The 16,140-nt window shown below is 50.6% G+C and overlaps 1 protein-coding gene across 4 annotated transcripts in view; it reads right to left on the reverse strand.

Annotated features, from left to right (window-relative positions):
- Positions 1–8,174: 8,174 nt before the first annotated feature.
- The window catches only part of DLG5 (discs large MAGUK scaffold protein 5), a 136,171-nt gene continuing 128,205 nt past the window's right edge, over positions 8,175–16,140 (reverse strand). For 3 of the 4 annotated variants that reach the window (XM_033208354.1, XM_033208355.1, XM_033208357.1), the window contains 5 exons: positions 13,790–13,933; positions 13,403–13,530; positions 12,217–12,326; positions 11,380–11,489; positions 8,175–9,926 (listed from right to left, as the gene is read on the reverse strand). In XM_033208354.1, coding sequence (XP_033064245.1) covers positions 9,823–9,926; positions 11,380–11,489; positions 12,217–12,326; positions 13,403–13,530; positions 13,790–13,933 — 596 coding nt within the window. In that variant the 3' untranslated portion in view covers positions 8,175–9,822. The remainder of the gene's footprint in view (positions 9,927–11,379; positions 11,490–12,216; positions 12,327–13,402; positions 13,531–13,789; positions 13,934–16,140) is intronic. The other variant, XM_033208356.1, reaches the window with a different exon arrangement.

Here is a 16,140-nt window from a genome sequence, read left to right on the forward strand (position 1 = left end):
CACCACACAGGAAAATCAAGCCCAGCGGTACAGGACAGAAGAACTGACTCCAGCCAGGATCAAGCATTGCTTTGGCATTGTTCTCCAATACCTGGGCCTTTCTTCTCCAATTGTTGGGGTAACTGGAGTGAGGAGGCTGAGGGGACTCAAAGATGTTCTCCTGGTAGGATTCCCCGCCATAGTCTTCCACATTTGTAGACATTTTGATTGGTTCCATTTCTAAAAGCCAATTATCTGTGCTTTAACGTGAAATAAGGAACCTGCCTTCTGATCTTCAGGAATATGTACATGGACACACAAGTTTCAGATTCAACTCTGAGATTTTTGGTTTTAAACAAACAATTGTGTTCATCACAAACGAAGATTCCCTCAAGCAGCAGCCTCCTGGAATCACCTGCTGAGTCCAAATCTTGTAGCCCTCAAAAATACATTTTTACTAAGTAATAAGTATTTAGGGTGTTATGAAAAATGCAATTTGAAAAAAGTACATTGGTTTTTAAGAACAAGAGGAACTATTTAGAAATTATACAATATATTAACAAAAGTAAATATTTAATATATCTCAAACACAAAAATGTAAAAACCGGTTACCAAACATCAAGAAAAACTTAAACTTGTAAAATGCAAAGGTTAAATGTATTTTATCTTCATTCTATTATTAGCAGATAATCTTAATAAAAATGAGCTGTTATTTACAGCAAAATATCATGTAATTTTAGATTTATCACTTTTTATTTCTATGGAAAAGCGACACCAGCATGCATTGTTGCTGAAAGTGAAGCAGTTTTTTGATTCTGTTCTGTTCCACTCTGTGTTCTGAGATGTGTATCAGACACTGGCTACACACCCTAGATGTGCTCGGGGCAGAGCCTGGCCCCACACAGCACTCTAGTCTGCAGGTGGGCACTTAAGGCCCTGCCATTCCCACTTCTTATTGTCATATTATTTATCAGCACCTCTATCCATCTTTAAATGACTTAAGTGAGAGTACATTAAAGTAGCTTAGATGTTCCTAAGCTTCCACAGAGCACGTTGTATCTGTGACAGCAATTCAGAAAAAGAACTTTCTTTTATTCTTAATGGTACACAGCATAAGAGAACAGCTTAGGCAGTTTACTGTAACTGATGGCCCTGATGTCCTTATCTATAAACTAAAAACTCCCCACAGAAGCTTCTGTAAGTATAATGTTAATTAAGTCTGTAAACACAAATAACAAGAATGTAATCCAAATGCTCAGTTATAAGAAACTGGTGAAGAAAGTTACTGGTAAACCCACTGTGATGATGATGATGTGTGTGTGTGTGTACGTGTCAACTTGACTCAGTGACAGTCCTTAGTTATTTAAGCTAGGTGCTGCTGTGAAGGTATTTTGCAGATGTGATGGATATTAAGAGAGTATCCTAGGCTGGGCGCGGTGGCTCACGCCTGTAATCCCAGCACTTTGGGGGACCAAGGCGGGTGGATCACGAGGTCAGGAGATCGAGACTATCCTGGCTAACATGGTGAAACCCTGTCTCTACTGAAAAATACAAAAAATTAGCCAGGCGTGGTGGCGGGCGCCTGTAGGCCCAGCTACTTGGGAGGCTGAGGCAGGAGAATGGCGTGAACCCAGGAGGCGGAGCTTGCAGTGAGCCAAGATTGCGCCTTTGCACTCCACCCTGGGTGACACAGTGAGACTAGGTCTCAAAAAAAAAAAGAGTATCCTGAAAGATCTGGCTGAGCCAGATGTAATCAGTTGAAAAGTTTTAAAAGCAGAAGCCTAAAAAGCCCTTAAAAGCTGAAGCTTCCAAAAGAAAAGAAATTCCACCCATGGGCAGTGGCGTCTGCCGTACTTGTGCCTGCGGTGTTCCATTCTGCTCATTCTCTTCCCTCCTGACTGCCCATAGACAATAGCTGTGGTCTGTGCCCATGACCTCCCTGATTCTGGACTTGCTTAGCCAGCACCCACAATCTTATAAGCCAAATCCTTTAACAAATTTGTGTATATATGAAAAATACTGGTTCTTCCTCTCTAATTAAAGCTTGGCCAACACACCCCAAAATTAGGATGCTGCTGTTAGAAGGAATAAGGTACACATTTTAGGCCTTTCAAGACTCAGACTCCAATAAATGATAGTAAAATAATAGCAAAGAAAAACCTTACTTTGGGGTTAAAAAATCACAGATTGATACATAAACTTAATTTTGCTCCCCTATTAAAATCCTATTATAAAACAGTAAAAAGAATTTCTTTTAAAAGGACACTAATTTAAGAAATACAGAGAAGCCGGGCGCGGTGGCTCAAACCTGTAATCCCAGCACTTTGGGAGGCCGAGACGGGAGGATCACAAGGTCAGGAGATCGAGACCATCCTGGCTAACACGGTGAAACCCCGTCTCTACTAAAAAATACAAAAAGCTAGCCGGGCGAGGTGGCAGCGCCTGTAGTCCCAGTTACTCGGGAGGCTGAGGCAGGAGAATGGTGGGAACCCGGGAGGCGGAGCTTGCAGTGAGCTGAGATGCGGCCACTGCACTCCAGCCCAGGGGACAGAGCGAGACTCCGTCTCAAAAAAAAAAAAAGAAATACAGAGAAAACAGAGGGGCAACAACCACAAAATCATTTTAGAAGTTGAAAAGCAGAGACCAGTGGCAAATTCCTTAACAGAACTGATACTACCACATCCAAAACCAGCAGAAGAAAATGCTAAGAATCTTTAAATACACAGAACTGTGGCATTGTTACCCCACAGAAGTTGGGGTGGAGAGGAGGCTTAAGTACGGAATGGGTAAAAGCTGGGTGAGAAACCGATTCCTAGTTTCCAAGCCACCGAGCTACAGCCTTTTCCTCGACATGGCTGAAGCTAGGAGGTTTATTCTCTAGAGAGTATAAGAGAGGTGGCCGGGCGCGGTGGCTCAAGCCTGTAATCCCAGCACCTTGGGAGGCCGAGACGGGTGGATCACGAGGTCAGGAGATCGAGACCATCCTGGCTAACATGGTGAAACCCCGCCTCTACTAAAAAAAAAATACAAAAACTAGCCAGGTGAGGCGGCAGGCGTCTGTAGTTCCAGCTACTCGGGAGGCTGAGGCAGAAGAATGGCGTAAAACCCGGGAGGCGGAGCTTGCAGTGAGCTGAGATAGTGCCACTGCACTCCAGCCTGGGCGACAGAGCGAGACTCCGTCTCAAAAAAAAAAAAAAAAAGAGTGTAAGAGAGGTTTGCAACTAGGGGATGCCAGCACGGATCCAGAGAATGGCCACCACACTGAAAACAAAAGGATGAAGTGACCACATGCTGTCATGCTGAATGCTGAGTGCGAGGAGTCCCAGCCTTCTTCCCCTACTGGGCTCAAAGATGCGGCCAGGCCGATCCTTCCTGTCACATAGGAAGGGGCCCCTTGGGGTAATCTGGCAAATCTCTGAAGACCTAAAGAGACCACTGCTGCGCTTCCCCAGTGAATAGCCCAGCTAGACCATCCGACAGTGGAACTAAAAAGACTCAAAAGACCGCACTCTCACCCATTTGATCTAGACTTTTACATTTCCCAGGCTTCATCATTAGTCAATACCCAGTGATTACCTGACACCTGAGGTTAAAGCCTCTCATGTGCAAAACCAAGACCAAGGCAAAAAACAAAACAAAACAAAACAAAAACTTAGAGGAATTGGAATTATGTGGGATGAAGAAAAAAATACTATCCTCAGATAAGATATTGTATCCATGAAACAAGTACAGGAAGATATAAAAGAGTTCTTGGAAATTAAAAACATGTCAGCAAAACTGAAAAACTCAATAGAAGGGACTGAAGGATGAAAGTTGAGTGCATCTCCACAAAATAAGAGTAAAATGACAAAATGACACTGGAGCAACCAAAAAATGAGGGAGCTGGCCAGACCCAGGGGCTCACACCTGTAATCCCAACACTTTGGGAGGCCAAGGTGGGAGAATCATGAGGCCAGGAGTTTGAGACCAGCCTGGACAACATAGTGAGACTCGTTTCTATAAAAAATTTAAAAACTGGCTGGGCGTGGTGGCGTGTACCTGTAGTCCTAGTTCCTTGGGAGGCTGAGGCGGGAGACTCGCTTGAGCCCAGGAGTTGCAGGCTACAGTGAGCTATGATCGCACCACTGCACTTCAGCCTGGGTGACAGAATAAGATCCTGTCTTAAAAAAAAAAAGAAAAGAAAACGAGGGAACTGTCCCGGATCCCCAGCACGTAAATAACTGAAGCTCCAGAAAGAAGAGGGAAGCGGTCCGCGGCAGATGCCCACAGCTCTTGCTGTTTTGGCTTTCAGGGTCTGCGTGGCCACCCCAGCCTCTGGCCTCCCAACCCAGACATACCAATCCACACACCAGGATGAACAGACTTTGCTAGTTTTTTGTTTGTTTGCTTTTTTGAGATGGAGTCTTGCTCTGTCACCCAGGCTGGAGTGCAGTAGCACCATCTCAGCTCACTGCAAGCTCTGCCTCCTGGGTTCACTCCATTCTCCTGCGTCAGCCTCCTGAGTAGCTGGAACTACAGGCGCCTGCCACCACACCCAGCTAATTTTTTGTATTTTTAGTAGAGACAGGCTTTCATCGTGTTAGCCAGGACAGTCTCGATCTCCTGACCTCGTGATCTGCCTGCCTCGGCCCCTCAAAGTGCTGGGATTACAGGCGTGAGCCACCGCGCCCAGCCACACTTCACTAGTTTTTGCTTCGTCCAGCCCTGTTCAAGAAGAAGATGCATAGGAGAAGATAAACCCAGGGACCCTCCTGTGGAGAAAGAATTCAGATCCGTGGCTAAGCCTTTCTCCTCAAGTGTTTCCTCACAGGAAACAGGTTCATCGAAGGAGAGGAGGACAGGAAAATCAAAAGAAGTAGTCAACATTCCCAGGAGATTCTCAGCAAAATAGAGAAGAGGTGTCAAGATGAGAGCTGGCACCAGACCCCGAGGCTAGTGATTCTGGTCTGGAGCAAGGATTCAGGACAGACACGTCAGGAGCCACCGGCACCAAGATCCCTGCGGGCTTCCCGCAGCTCAGCTGAAGACAGGTTGCCCAGGTGATCCCATCCACATTCTTTCTACTTGGCTTATCTTGACATGATGGAAAAGCTTCCCGCCCTCCAGATCAGCTGCAGTCCTCAATCCATCCCACAGCAGTGCTCGGCTTTGACTTCCTCCTGAAATCGAAAGGTCAGCTGTGGGGACTGCAAAAACAGAACTCAGCAGCCAGCACCCTCCATTCACGTTCTTGCCAGATGATCAGGATCTGGTCCATGGATAGGGCGGCCCTGACGGTGGCAGCCCTGCTACACCCAGGACTCATTCAAGCCTTGCTGCTCCCTGGCTTCCCCAGAAGGGCCCCTTGTAAATTCTTGGGGAAGCTGAGGTCCACTCTGACCTTGAGATCACATTACGTTCTCCAGCGGACTTCATTCAACTTTGGAAACGCTGTGCTTTCCCCACACAGCTAATCTGTGCTTCATGCTCAATGTTTTTAAAACTGAACAATATGTGAAGAGCAAGGAAATTATTAACTACAGGTCAGGCTAGCGCTTACTTTGGTGGAGAGCGTGGGGCATTCAACTGGGTGAAGGCATACGAGTGCTTCTAAGGTAGTGGTAGTGTTCTGCTCCTTAAAGATGGAAACACTATCCATTTTTCTCTTTAAACTATACATTTATGACCAGGCACAGTGGCTCATGCCTGTAATCCCAGCACTTGGGGAGGCTAAGGTGGGAGAATTGCTTGAGCCCAGGAGTTCAAGACCAGCCTGGGCAACATAGCAAGATCCCATCTCTACTTAAAAGCAAAACTATACACTTAAATATTGGATATGCTCTTCTCTAGGTATGACATCTTTCACAGTTGGGGGGGAAAAAGATAAAAACACATAGTAATAGGGAGAACTAAAGGGGAACCATCAGGACTCCAGAGACTATATTCTACAAAGGGAGAGCAAATGAAAGAGTATGGACAGACAAGAGAAGGCTGAGGGATCCCACAGGCCAGAAAAGTAGCAGAAGGGGGCAGGACAGAAGCCCCACCTGCCCTGGAGACCCCATCCGCTGAGAGGTTCACCATTCACACACCAGCATGTGCGCCCTTGTCTGCAGTTTATGTTCACTCTGCATCCCTTCCTGTACTTCAGGTTTCTCTTCATCCTTGACATCATGACTCTTGTGGCCCTGTGTCTCACCAACCCCACAGGAGGCGGCAGCTCAGCTTCCTGGAGCAAGGCTCTGGTTAGTCCACTGCTGTTGAGCCTGAAAGCTTTGTCTCTGCTGGGAAGAAAGGCCTGAGGCTTCTGGCTGGTGCTCGACTTCTCCTCCAGAGCCGCTCAGGGTCCACACCTAAGCATGAGGTCTCCTCCTGCCTTGAAGCTGGGGTTTCCCATAACCTCTGCTAGGCCAGGAGCAAAGTCAAACTCCATTTGATTCCTGTTGCCCACTCGTATCACAGAATCATAGCTGTTAGCATGGGAAGGGGCCGCAGAGGTCATCTCATATTCAATTTCTTGGCCTTATGGCTGGAGTTGAAAATCTGCTCTGCTTTTCCAGAACAATCTGAGCCAGTGTGAGACAGACACCACCTCCAGGAGGCCCATTTGGCTGTGCCCACAATCCTGCCCCCGAGCATGGTCTCCATGTGGTGTAAATAAGCCTCTAACCCATCAGGGTACAAATCCTCTCAGGGCTGCTTGACAGCATGTCTTGGGGCTGCCCTGCAAGGCCCGTGTGTCCAGAAAGAGCAATCTTAACTGTTGCTTAAGAGTTAAGAGTTAATCTTAAGAGTGACTTAACTGCCTTCCATTTGAAAAAGACAAAGGATTTTCCCCTCTTGTAATAATAAAAGAAAACCAATGTGCCTGTAGAAAATCTGGAAATTACAGAAAAATCTGAAGAAAATAAAACCACAGTGGCAGAAGTGCAACTGTGAAGGTTTGGCATCACATCTGAGCTAGAAACCAGCCCTAAAACCACTAGCCACTGCCCCAACCCCCACACCCCCATCTGCCCAGCCAGTGACTTAAAATCGACGGTGTTAGGCCAGGAGCGGTGGCTCACGCCTGTAATCCCAGCACTTTGGGAGGCCAAGGCGGGCAGATCACCTGAGGTCAGGAGTTCAAGACCAGCCTGACCAACATGGAGAAACCCTGTCTCTACTAAAAATACAAAATTAGCCGGGCGTGGTGGCACATGCCTGTATTCCCAGCTACTCGGGAGGCTAAGGCAGGAGAATCACTTGAACCCGGGAGGCAGAGGCTGCGGTGAGCCGAGAGCACGCCATTGCACTCCAGCCTGGGCAACAAGAGCGAAACTCCGTCTCAAAAAAAATAAAAAAAAGATCGATGGCGCTGCTGCCCACTCTGAGGATGGCGCTGGGTGTGGGCTGTCAAGGAGGCACAGGCAGGCCTTGTCCCTACAGACACAAGGGCCCACTCCAACTACCAGAGCCCTGCACAGCTCTGTGACACCCCTTACCCACAGGTGAGATCAAGACTGCAGGGCCATGGTGGAACTTTACCCAGCAGGAAATGATGAGGGAGGCATCCATACCAGTCTGCCCCCACCAGCCTGGCCACCAGTGCAGTGTGAGTGAGGCTTCTGGAGAACATTCTGCCCCCAAGTCCCTCCAAGAAAAAGGATCAGAGAAGGAGGGCTCTGCTCTGCCCCAGACCTCAGACCTGGCTTCCTGCAGCTAAAGGCCCAGGCTGCAACACGGAGTTCAGGCCCACGTGGCCTGTTCTGGGAGTCTGGCAATGCTGGGTGATCTCCCAATGTGATGCTGTCAGGTGCCACAAAGCAGCCCCCATGCAGGTGGGGCCGTTCCCAGCCAGGGGCCCCAGACAAGGCCCTGACTGAGAATGCTGCCCAGAGCACTCAGCTCACTCCCTTTTGCTTTTCCCAAGTCTGCAGAATTGAATGTGAGGGCCAGAGGGCAGGCTCTGGGTCTCACACAGATGGGCAGCCTGGCTGCAGTCACCAGCTCATGCCACACTGGACTGATGGGTGGCAGGGAAGGGGAGGAAGGAGTGTGAGAGAGGCTGACGCAGCAGGTAGCAGGGACCACGGATTGTCATGTGAGCCAAAAAGAAACTACATATCAGCCAACTCCAGCTACATGCTGCAGAGGAGAGCAGCTGTCTCAAGTTTAGAAATACAGGAAAGCTGACCGACTAGGAAGATTAAAAACTCGCATCTTCAAACACAACCTTACAGAAATTGACCTTTATTTGTTGTACTAAAGCTTGTTTAACTTTTGATACAAAGTAACATTTTAGTACAGAAAATCCCAGTCTGTCAGCTCAGTACCTGTCTGTGCACACTGTACCATCTCAGTCCCACTCTGTCTGCAACTTGGAAAACAGCCCCTACCCCCAGAGGGTCTGTGAGTTAATACCTTGAGAATAATCTACAGTTTTTCATAGTTTGTCTGAGCTAGAAAACTTGTACCTGTAAAACAAAGGACAGTATTGAGGACTGAAACTTGTCTCTTTTTTGAACAACTGTGCAAGAAAATATATCCCTTTTTAAAAAACATCAGTTATGGCTAAACTACAAGCTAGTGTCTAGAATTACAAAGAATAAAATGAAATCAAAGATTTCTCACTAGTAAAATGAAATGTTAGGAACAGTATTAAAATATAGGTCCTACCCCAATGACACTTACATAGAGCCCAGTACAGTACCTATTATTAACAGGACGCACAGCTTAAGGAGGAACCACATCAAATCTTCAGCCAGACATACCAGCCTCAGAAGTGCAAAAAAAAAAAAAAAAAAAGCCCAAACGAAGACACCCACATTGAGTAAGGTGCATGCCGTGAGTGCTGTAACCAAGATTAAAAAGACCTCAGTTTTTCTTTTAGACTGTTGATAGTGACAACAATAACCATTATGCTTCCCCTAAAAGCTCTCAATTCAATGTCTGAAACATGAATGCTTTCATATTAAAAGGAACTGATGTACCTGCCACCCTCTAAAAGGTTTAAGAATTACCCTGCAAACATTGCACTGATGAAGGCTGTCACGACTTACAGAGCCTAAGGAGGACCCAATGGCAGGCATCAGCACAGCTGAACACCACCTGGACCCCACCACGGCCCTGCCCACGCAGCTCTCACAGAGCAGACACAGTGCTCAAGTAATAAGCACAGATGGAGGAGAAACGAGAGGCTGTGGAAGGCAGGAGAGAAAGGCCGAGAGATGAGTTTGTAAGAACACCAAAGTCACCTTCCCCAGTGTGGGAGGAAAATGCCAAAGGCACTGGTTCTGCTGCCAGAGGCAGTCTGAGCACCTGCAGTTATGATGTCCTTCCAGGAGAGGTGCCACCAAGGAGCAGGAGCTTTGTCAAAGCTCTGGTCCCACCAAGAACCTCCCAAAGCAAAGCAGCCCCCATTGAGGTTCCAAGGTCGTTTTGCTGAAGACGGGAACGAAACCAACACCAAAGCGACAGGGGTTGACAGAGGGGGCGGGGCTGGGCACCAGCAACATGGAGCCGTTCAAGTAAACATAAACCACCAAATACTTAGAAAAGGTTTGTAAACGAGTGATCCAAAAGGTTCTCTTTGCAGCATCTCTGATCAGCTGGCTAAAGAAAGGTGGGTGCTGAACCCGTCTTTAGTGTTATCTGTTTTGTGTTAAAGAACACGTGTGACAGGGCAGAGGGCGCGGGCCTGGGCCTGGATCGCACGCAGCTGTGGCCCTCTGTCTACAAAGGAGGTGCTTCTGAGTCCTGGTTCCGGATCCTTCCCCTGCATGTTCATAGACAGACAGACTTCTACTTTCAGTCGCTAGAAAAGAGCTGAGCCTGGCGTCCCCTCAGGCGGCCAGCTGCAGTCATCCACAGCACAGCATTCTCCTAGAGCGGGCAGGCTGGAATCCACAGGACTTTATTTTGTTCTTGATTGACCATTGCCAAGATCTGAGTGCAAATGCTTGACAGGGCTCCTCCCTGGATGACCCCTGCAAAAGAGACCCCCAGACACATGTCACTCAGCTCAGAGTAAGACCCCAGGTTTGAGGCAAGGCAGTACAGTTTGCACTCTTTCTACTGTGTGGCTGTCTGCTTTGAGCTACTTGGCACTCTGCTCCATCCCCACCTGACTCTCCTTCACCAACAAGAAACTGGGAAAGAAAATTGCCCCTCATGAATTGATCACTCACATGTAAACTGCCCACCCCACTGCAGTAATACCCTGGGTTGGGTTTGTGATGGTTGGGGGAATCCCAGGACATCAGAAAGAAGTTTGGAGGACATGTAGCAGTGGTCTAATCGTTAGCAGGATTCTGCAGGAAACGACCAGTTTAAGGAGCCAGACAGCTCATGGCCAAGAGGAGAGTCACAGCACGATGATGACTCCAACTCGGGCCAGCTCTGTACTATAGGAGTTTGACGCCGGGGTCTATAGACAGCAGGCCAGGGGAACTCCAGTGTGCTCCACAGAACAGCACCTGGACACAAACCAAGCCCCGACTGCAACAAGCCACGCTCAGAAATTGACAGTGAGTGTTTAGAAATGGGACGTTTCTAACGGAGTGCTATGGACACGGGACGTCGTAATTTTGTCTGTTGAATCTAACAAGAAAAAAATGGAGCTTACCTTTTCCAAGTTTTAGAGTTGTAAAATTTTCATATCTCTAGGAATTGTCAGTGTATTTGGCTAAATACCAGTCTGTGAGGAATTGGAAATGAAAGTACACATATGCACACACACACACACACAGGCATGCACACCTGCACATGCACATACCTACACACACACGGGCACCAAGTCCAGGTCCCTGGACTAGATCATAACACTCTCCACAATGCAATTAGAATCCCTGTCCCATCCTCTGTGACTGCAAATGCTAATGCCCTGCAAATGACAGACTTTCCTCAAGAGGCTGAAGGCCGGAAGGTGAAATAGAACCACACTTCATTGAGTTTTTTTCACTCTGAAGACCAGAGATGGTAAGGGGGCAGCATTGTTTTTTGGTGGTTTTTCTTTTTTTTTTTTGCCAAATCCCACTGCAAAACTGGCCTGGCCTGGAGGGTGCTAGGGACAGATGGGCCCCCTAGCCACTGCTGGCACACCGGGGGCTGCTGCAGTCCCCGCCATGCCTGGGGACACTGTGGCTGCACTAAACGGCACCTGTGCTGCGAGACAGACCCACCACTGCACATGTGAAAACGAGTGGGCAAGCCAGGCAGGACCTGAGGCCAAGATCAGTGAGCTTGACATTCAACCCGTGAGAATCCTGACACTGGCCAGGGACTGCAATCTGAACACCTGACTTGTCAGCAACATGCTCATGACAGCACTTGGGAGCATGTAGGCAGCGTGGGCTTCTCCACCGCTAAGAAAACTGTCTTGAGAAGCCTCTGCTTCCTTCCCTGCTGCCTGCTCCCCGCTCCAGGCCCACGCACACCTACCTGTGAAGTACCTGCTGTACTCCTGCTCAACCTTCTGCGCCGCCTCAAACTGCTCTTTGGAATGCCTCTGAGTCACCTTGTCCCTCAGGTAGATGGGGTCTCTCTGCTCCCTGTGGGAACAGTCCGACACCAGGCTGAGCACTGAGCCTCCTCCAGGCCCTCTTTCCTTCCTCTGTCCAGGCTAACAGGGGCCCCATCGAGGCAGGGGTAGGCTGTGGGGGGAGGCCCCACGTGCTCCCCACATAAAGCACAGCAACAGTCTGCAGGCTGCGGGGGAGCTCTGGGCAGAGGGCGGAAGGAGGGCACCCCAGTGCATGCACTTGGAGCAGACGCACCAGCAGTCCCAGCACAGGTCCCAGAAGCTCAGCAGCACAGAAAGCCAAAATGGAGCAGGGTCTTGGTGAGCCCTTGGCCCAAGCAGCAAAGGAGCCGAAGCTCAGCGAAGGCAACAGCTCCTGAGTCATGAGCCAGCTCGGGGCTGAGTGGGACTCTGCCCAGGCCACCAGTTCCCCTGCTCCTAAGCAGCACGTAGAGAGGAAAGGGGGCTGGGGCAGGAGGGGAGCTGCACAGACCAAGCTGGCCATGCCCAAGGAACAGTGGCAGCACCCAAATGGCAGATGGGCATGGGGAAGCGGCTGCGCTTGGCTGACACCACCTCTGAGTGGGGGACAGGGCCAAGAGGGAAGGGTCATTTTCTACATGTGCTACCTATTTCAAGACCCATAGGCCCATCTCTCATTCCTCAACCCCCCCACCCCAACACACCCTGCTCCCCACTTGGGCTCCCAGCCATAGCTGTGACAAGGCCCCAGCAGAGCCCAGGGGCCAGTCACCTACTTGACGTGCTTGGCGCTCTTGTAGTGGATGAAGATGACAATGGGGTAGATGTGCATGTGGTGCAGCCGCTCGATGGCGTGGGGAGCGATGTCCAGGAGGCAGTGTCGGTTCTGGGGGTAGGGGGTGCAGAGTGAGCCCTGGGGGGCAGGGAGGGGCAGCCAGCCCCCTGTCCTGCCACCAGCAGGACCCACCTCACCTCACAGAGCTCTACCCACAAACAAGGCAGTAAAGCCACACGGTGCACTGTGGGGAAACCATACCCAGGAAACTCCCAACAAACCCCTCGCTGTGATGAAGGCCATCCTGGGCCCGGTGAGGGGTGGCCAGCCCAACTCCAAACTTCCTTTCCTGCCTTTGCCCAGATACAGGGACCTTCTGAAAGCCCTGCCCCACCCTGGCCTCTGAAGCATTATTTTTGCCAGACTGAGCAAATGAAGAGCCAGAGTCTGGTGAGCCTTTATGTGGCTGGGACTGAAGTACGTCTGTCGTCCCAGGCCTCCAGGTGGAGTGCAGGCCTGTGCATTCCCCACCCCCAGATGCTCCACCAGGGCGTTCCCCCAACTAGAGCTCGCCCACTTTCAGCAGTGAGAAGTCAACACTTTCATCTCAGAGAAGGAAAGCAAAGCCCAGTGAGCAAGCTGAGCAGCCTGGAGAAATGCAGCCCAAGGAGCGGCCATGCCCTCGGACTCCAAGTGTTTGCCCCGCCAGCACTCCCCACAGATGTCCCCGCCCTCATGCTGCCTAGGATGTTCGAAGGCACCAAGAGACATAGCCCTTTTAGGGGCAGGGACCCTGAGGGAAGGTACGTTCCTGTCCCCAGAAGGTGCATGTGAAATTGTTCGGCACATGCATTTGGGGACCCCATTCTGGAATGCCCTGCAAGAGGCCTTTCTGCAGAGCTCAATACTCTCATCAGAGATGAGACTCCCCACCACCCGCCAGAGAGGGAGACAGGCAGCACGCACACAGGGCAGCTCCTCCACCCCCGCCAAGGGATGTGCCTGCAGAAACACACAGCAGCCGTGAGGGCAAGCCCAGGTGCAGGTGAACTCAGACTAACACAACACGGTGGGCTTACTTAAGGTCTGAGAGCCGCTGGGGCAGAGGATCACGGACCAGGGGCCCAGACCTGTGCACAGGGGGTCTAATACTGGATACCCAACCCTCAGACTGAAGCCCTGGGTACCTTTTCTGTGATCTCCTTTATTGACGCCACAGTGGTCACATCGAAATGGCCGCTTCTCCGCTTATAGTCGACAAACAGGCAATCTTTGACACCCCGCTCAATGGCCTGCTGGGAGGCCTTCATCACCTCTGCAAAACACAGACAGGAATCAGGGAGCCCCAGGCCCTGCTGAGCCCCAGCAAAGGAAGCAGGGGAAGAATACTGCTCAGCAGCTGTCAGTATCCAGTCCTGCCGTGCATGAATCTGACCCACGTCAGGAGGCTTCTGAAATACTGCGAAATCCGCCACCCAGTGCTGCTGCCCGCTGTGCACAGCTGGGCAGGCAGGCGGACAGGGACGTAGAGACCAAGAACCCAGTAGGCATAGAGGGTGCCCCGTGTCCCTTACCAAGGGGACATCTGCAGAACTTGCCAGGCGCCTCATTCACCAGCATCTCCTTCACCACGTCCAGCAAAGGCCCCAGAATCAGGACGGGCCTCAGAGCGGCAGAGTCCACCTTCTGGACCCGCTGATAGGCCAGGCTCACCGAATCTGAGGGAGAGAGAACAGCAGCGTCACAGACCCAGTTTGGGGTGGAGGACGTGAGTGGGGCTGGGGTACCCCGCTCCCTGACCTTGCCCACTCTGGTTTGCCTGGGACTCCCCCAGCTTCAGCACTGAAAATCTCATGTCCCAGGTACACCTGGGCATCGTCACCTGTGGAGTCCAGCATGAGCACCCCCAGCGCCCTCTGTGAACACCAGAGGCAGCTGGTCTCAACCACTCATCCCAGAGCTTCCTTCTGCTCTGATTTTTCCTCGTGGGTCCACGCCTGCTTCCCCTGCCCCATCTCCATTCTCCTCTGCTCTCTGGCAAGGCAGCCTCTGGGGTTTGGCAGGAGAGCTCCCACTCCCCAGGAAGGTGTGGTCAGTGTAACCCAGACCTGCCCAGTGACAGAGGTGAGGCCTCCCCCATCTGCACGGCTAGAACGGGTGAGTGCTGTGAGCCAGCTCTGGCCATGCAGTTGAGGATAACCCTTAAGAAATGGAAAAGTCACAAGATGGGACCTGGGTCCTGGATGATTCTCAGAACACAACTGCCTCTCCCACATCACCCACAGCTCAGGCTTGTACATGACAGAGAAATAAAATGCCCATCATGCTTAAGCCACTGTTGTTTGGTTTCAGTTAAAGCAGTCAAACTAATATCCTAGTTGATACATGCAGTAAACCTCCCCTTGCACCAAATGAATAAAGTCCTTGCAGGGAGAACACGGTCTAAAACCCAGCAAGCATCTTCCTGGCATCTCCCTGGTATAAGTCACTGTGCTGGCATGTCAGAAACATAATAAAGAATAGAACACAGAGTTCCTGCCCTTAAAAAGGGCACGCTTTAACTAGAGTCACAACAGAGCAACACATGAACAGCAAGACAGCACGCAAGAGCTGCCTGGCAATTCCAGGAGTGACAGGCTTCAGTAGACACTGTGGCTGGATGACAGGGTGAAGAGACCACTTGGGCAGGCCCAGGAGGCAAGTGGGATGAGAGCGGTGTCTCCAGAAAGAGCAGGGCAAGAGGGTAAGTATGGAGGTGACGGGAAGGGCAGAGCACAAGATGGCAGCAGGCTTGGGAGGAAGGGTCCATGAGAGGCTCGGCCTGGAGGGATCTGTACGCATATACAGAGCAAGGAGCAACTGCAGAGCAGGCACAGGGACCAGGAGGCAGAAGTCTCAGGAGAACACAAGCACAGTGCCAGCTGCAGCAGCAGGCTCCATGAAGACCAACCTGTGGGCAAACTCAGGGGGAGTAAGTCAAGTCTCTCCTCTTCCCTTGCCCTGTCCCCGCATGTGTTTTTAGAAGTGATCTCTGCTGGGCGTGGTGGCTCACGTCGGTAATCCCAGCACTTTGGGAGGCTGAGGCATGTGGATCGCTTGAGGTCAGGAGTTTGAGACCAGCCTGGTCAATATGGCAAGACCCCATCTCTACTAAAAATACAAAAATTGGCAGGGCGCAGTGGCTCAAGCCTGTAATCCCAGCACTTTGGGAGGCTGAGGCATGTGGATCGCTTGAGGTCAGGAGTTTGAGACCAGCCTGGTCAATATGGCAAGACCCCATCTCTACTAAAAATACAAAAATTGGCAGGGCGCAGTGGCTCAAGCCTGTAATCCAGCACTTTGGGAGGCTGAGGCATGTGGATCGCTTGAGGTCAGGAGTTTGAGACCAGCTGGTCAATATGGCAAGACCCCATCTCTACTAAAAATACAAAAATGGCAGGGCGCAGTGGCTCAAGCCTGTAATCCCAGCACTTGGGAGGCTGAGGCATGTGGATCGCTTGAGGTCAGGAGTTTGAGACCAGCTGGTCAATATGGCAAGACCCCATCTCTACTAAAAATACAAAAATTGGCAGGGCGCAGTGGCTCAAGCCTGTAATCCCAGCACTTTGGGAGGCTGAGGCATGTGGATCGCTTGAGGTCAGGAGTTTGAGACCAGCCTGGTCAATATGGCAAGACCCCATCTCTACTAAAAATACAAAAATTGGCAGGGCGCAGTGGCTCAAGCCTGTAATCCCAGCACTTTGGGAGGCTGAGGCATGTGGATCGCTTGAGGTCAGGAGTTTGAGACCAGCCTGGTCAATATGGCAAGACCCCATCTCTACTAAAAATACAAAAATTGGCAGGGCGCAGTGGCTCAAGCCTGTAATCCCAGCACTTTGGGAGGCCGAGACGGGCGGATCACGAGGTCAGGAGATCGAGACCATCC

The sequence above is a fragment of the Trachypithecus francoisi genome, unplaced genomic scaffold (assembly GCF_009764315.1).
Source record: "Trachypithecus francoisi isolate TF-2019V2 unplaced genomic scaffold, Tfra_2.0 Lachesis_group9, whole genome shotgun sequence".
In the NCBI taxonomy this organism is placed as follows: domain Eukaryota; kingdom Metazoa; phylum Chordata; class Mammalia; order Primates; family Cercopithecidae; genus Trachypithecus; species Trachypithecus francoisi.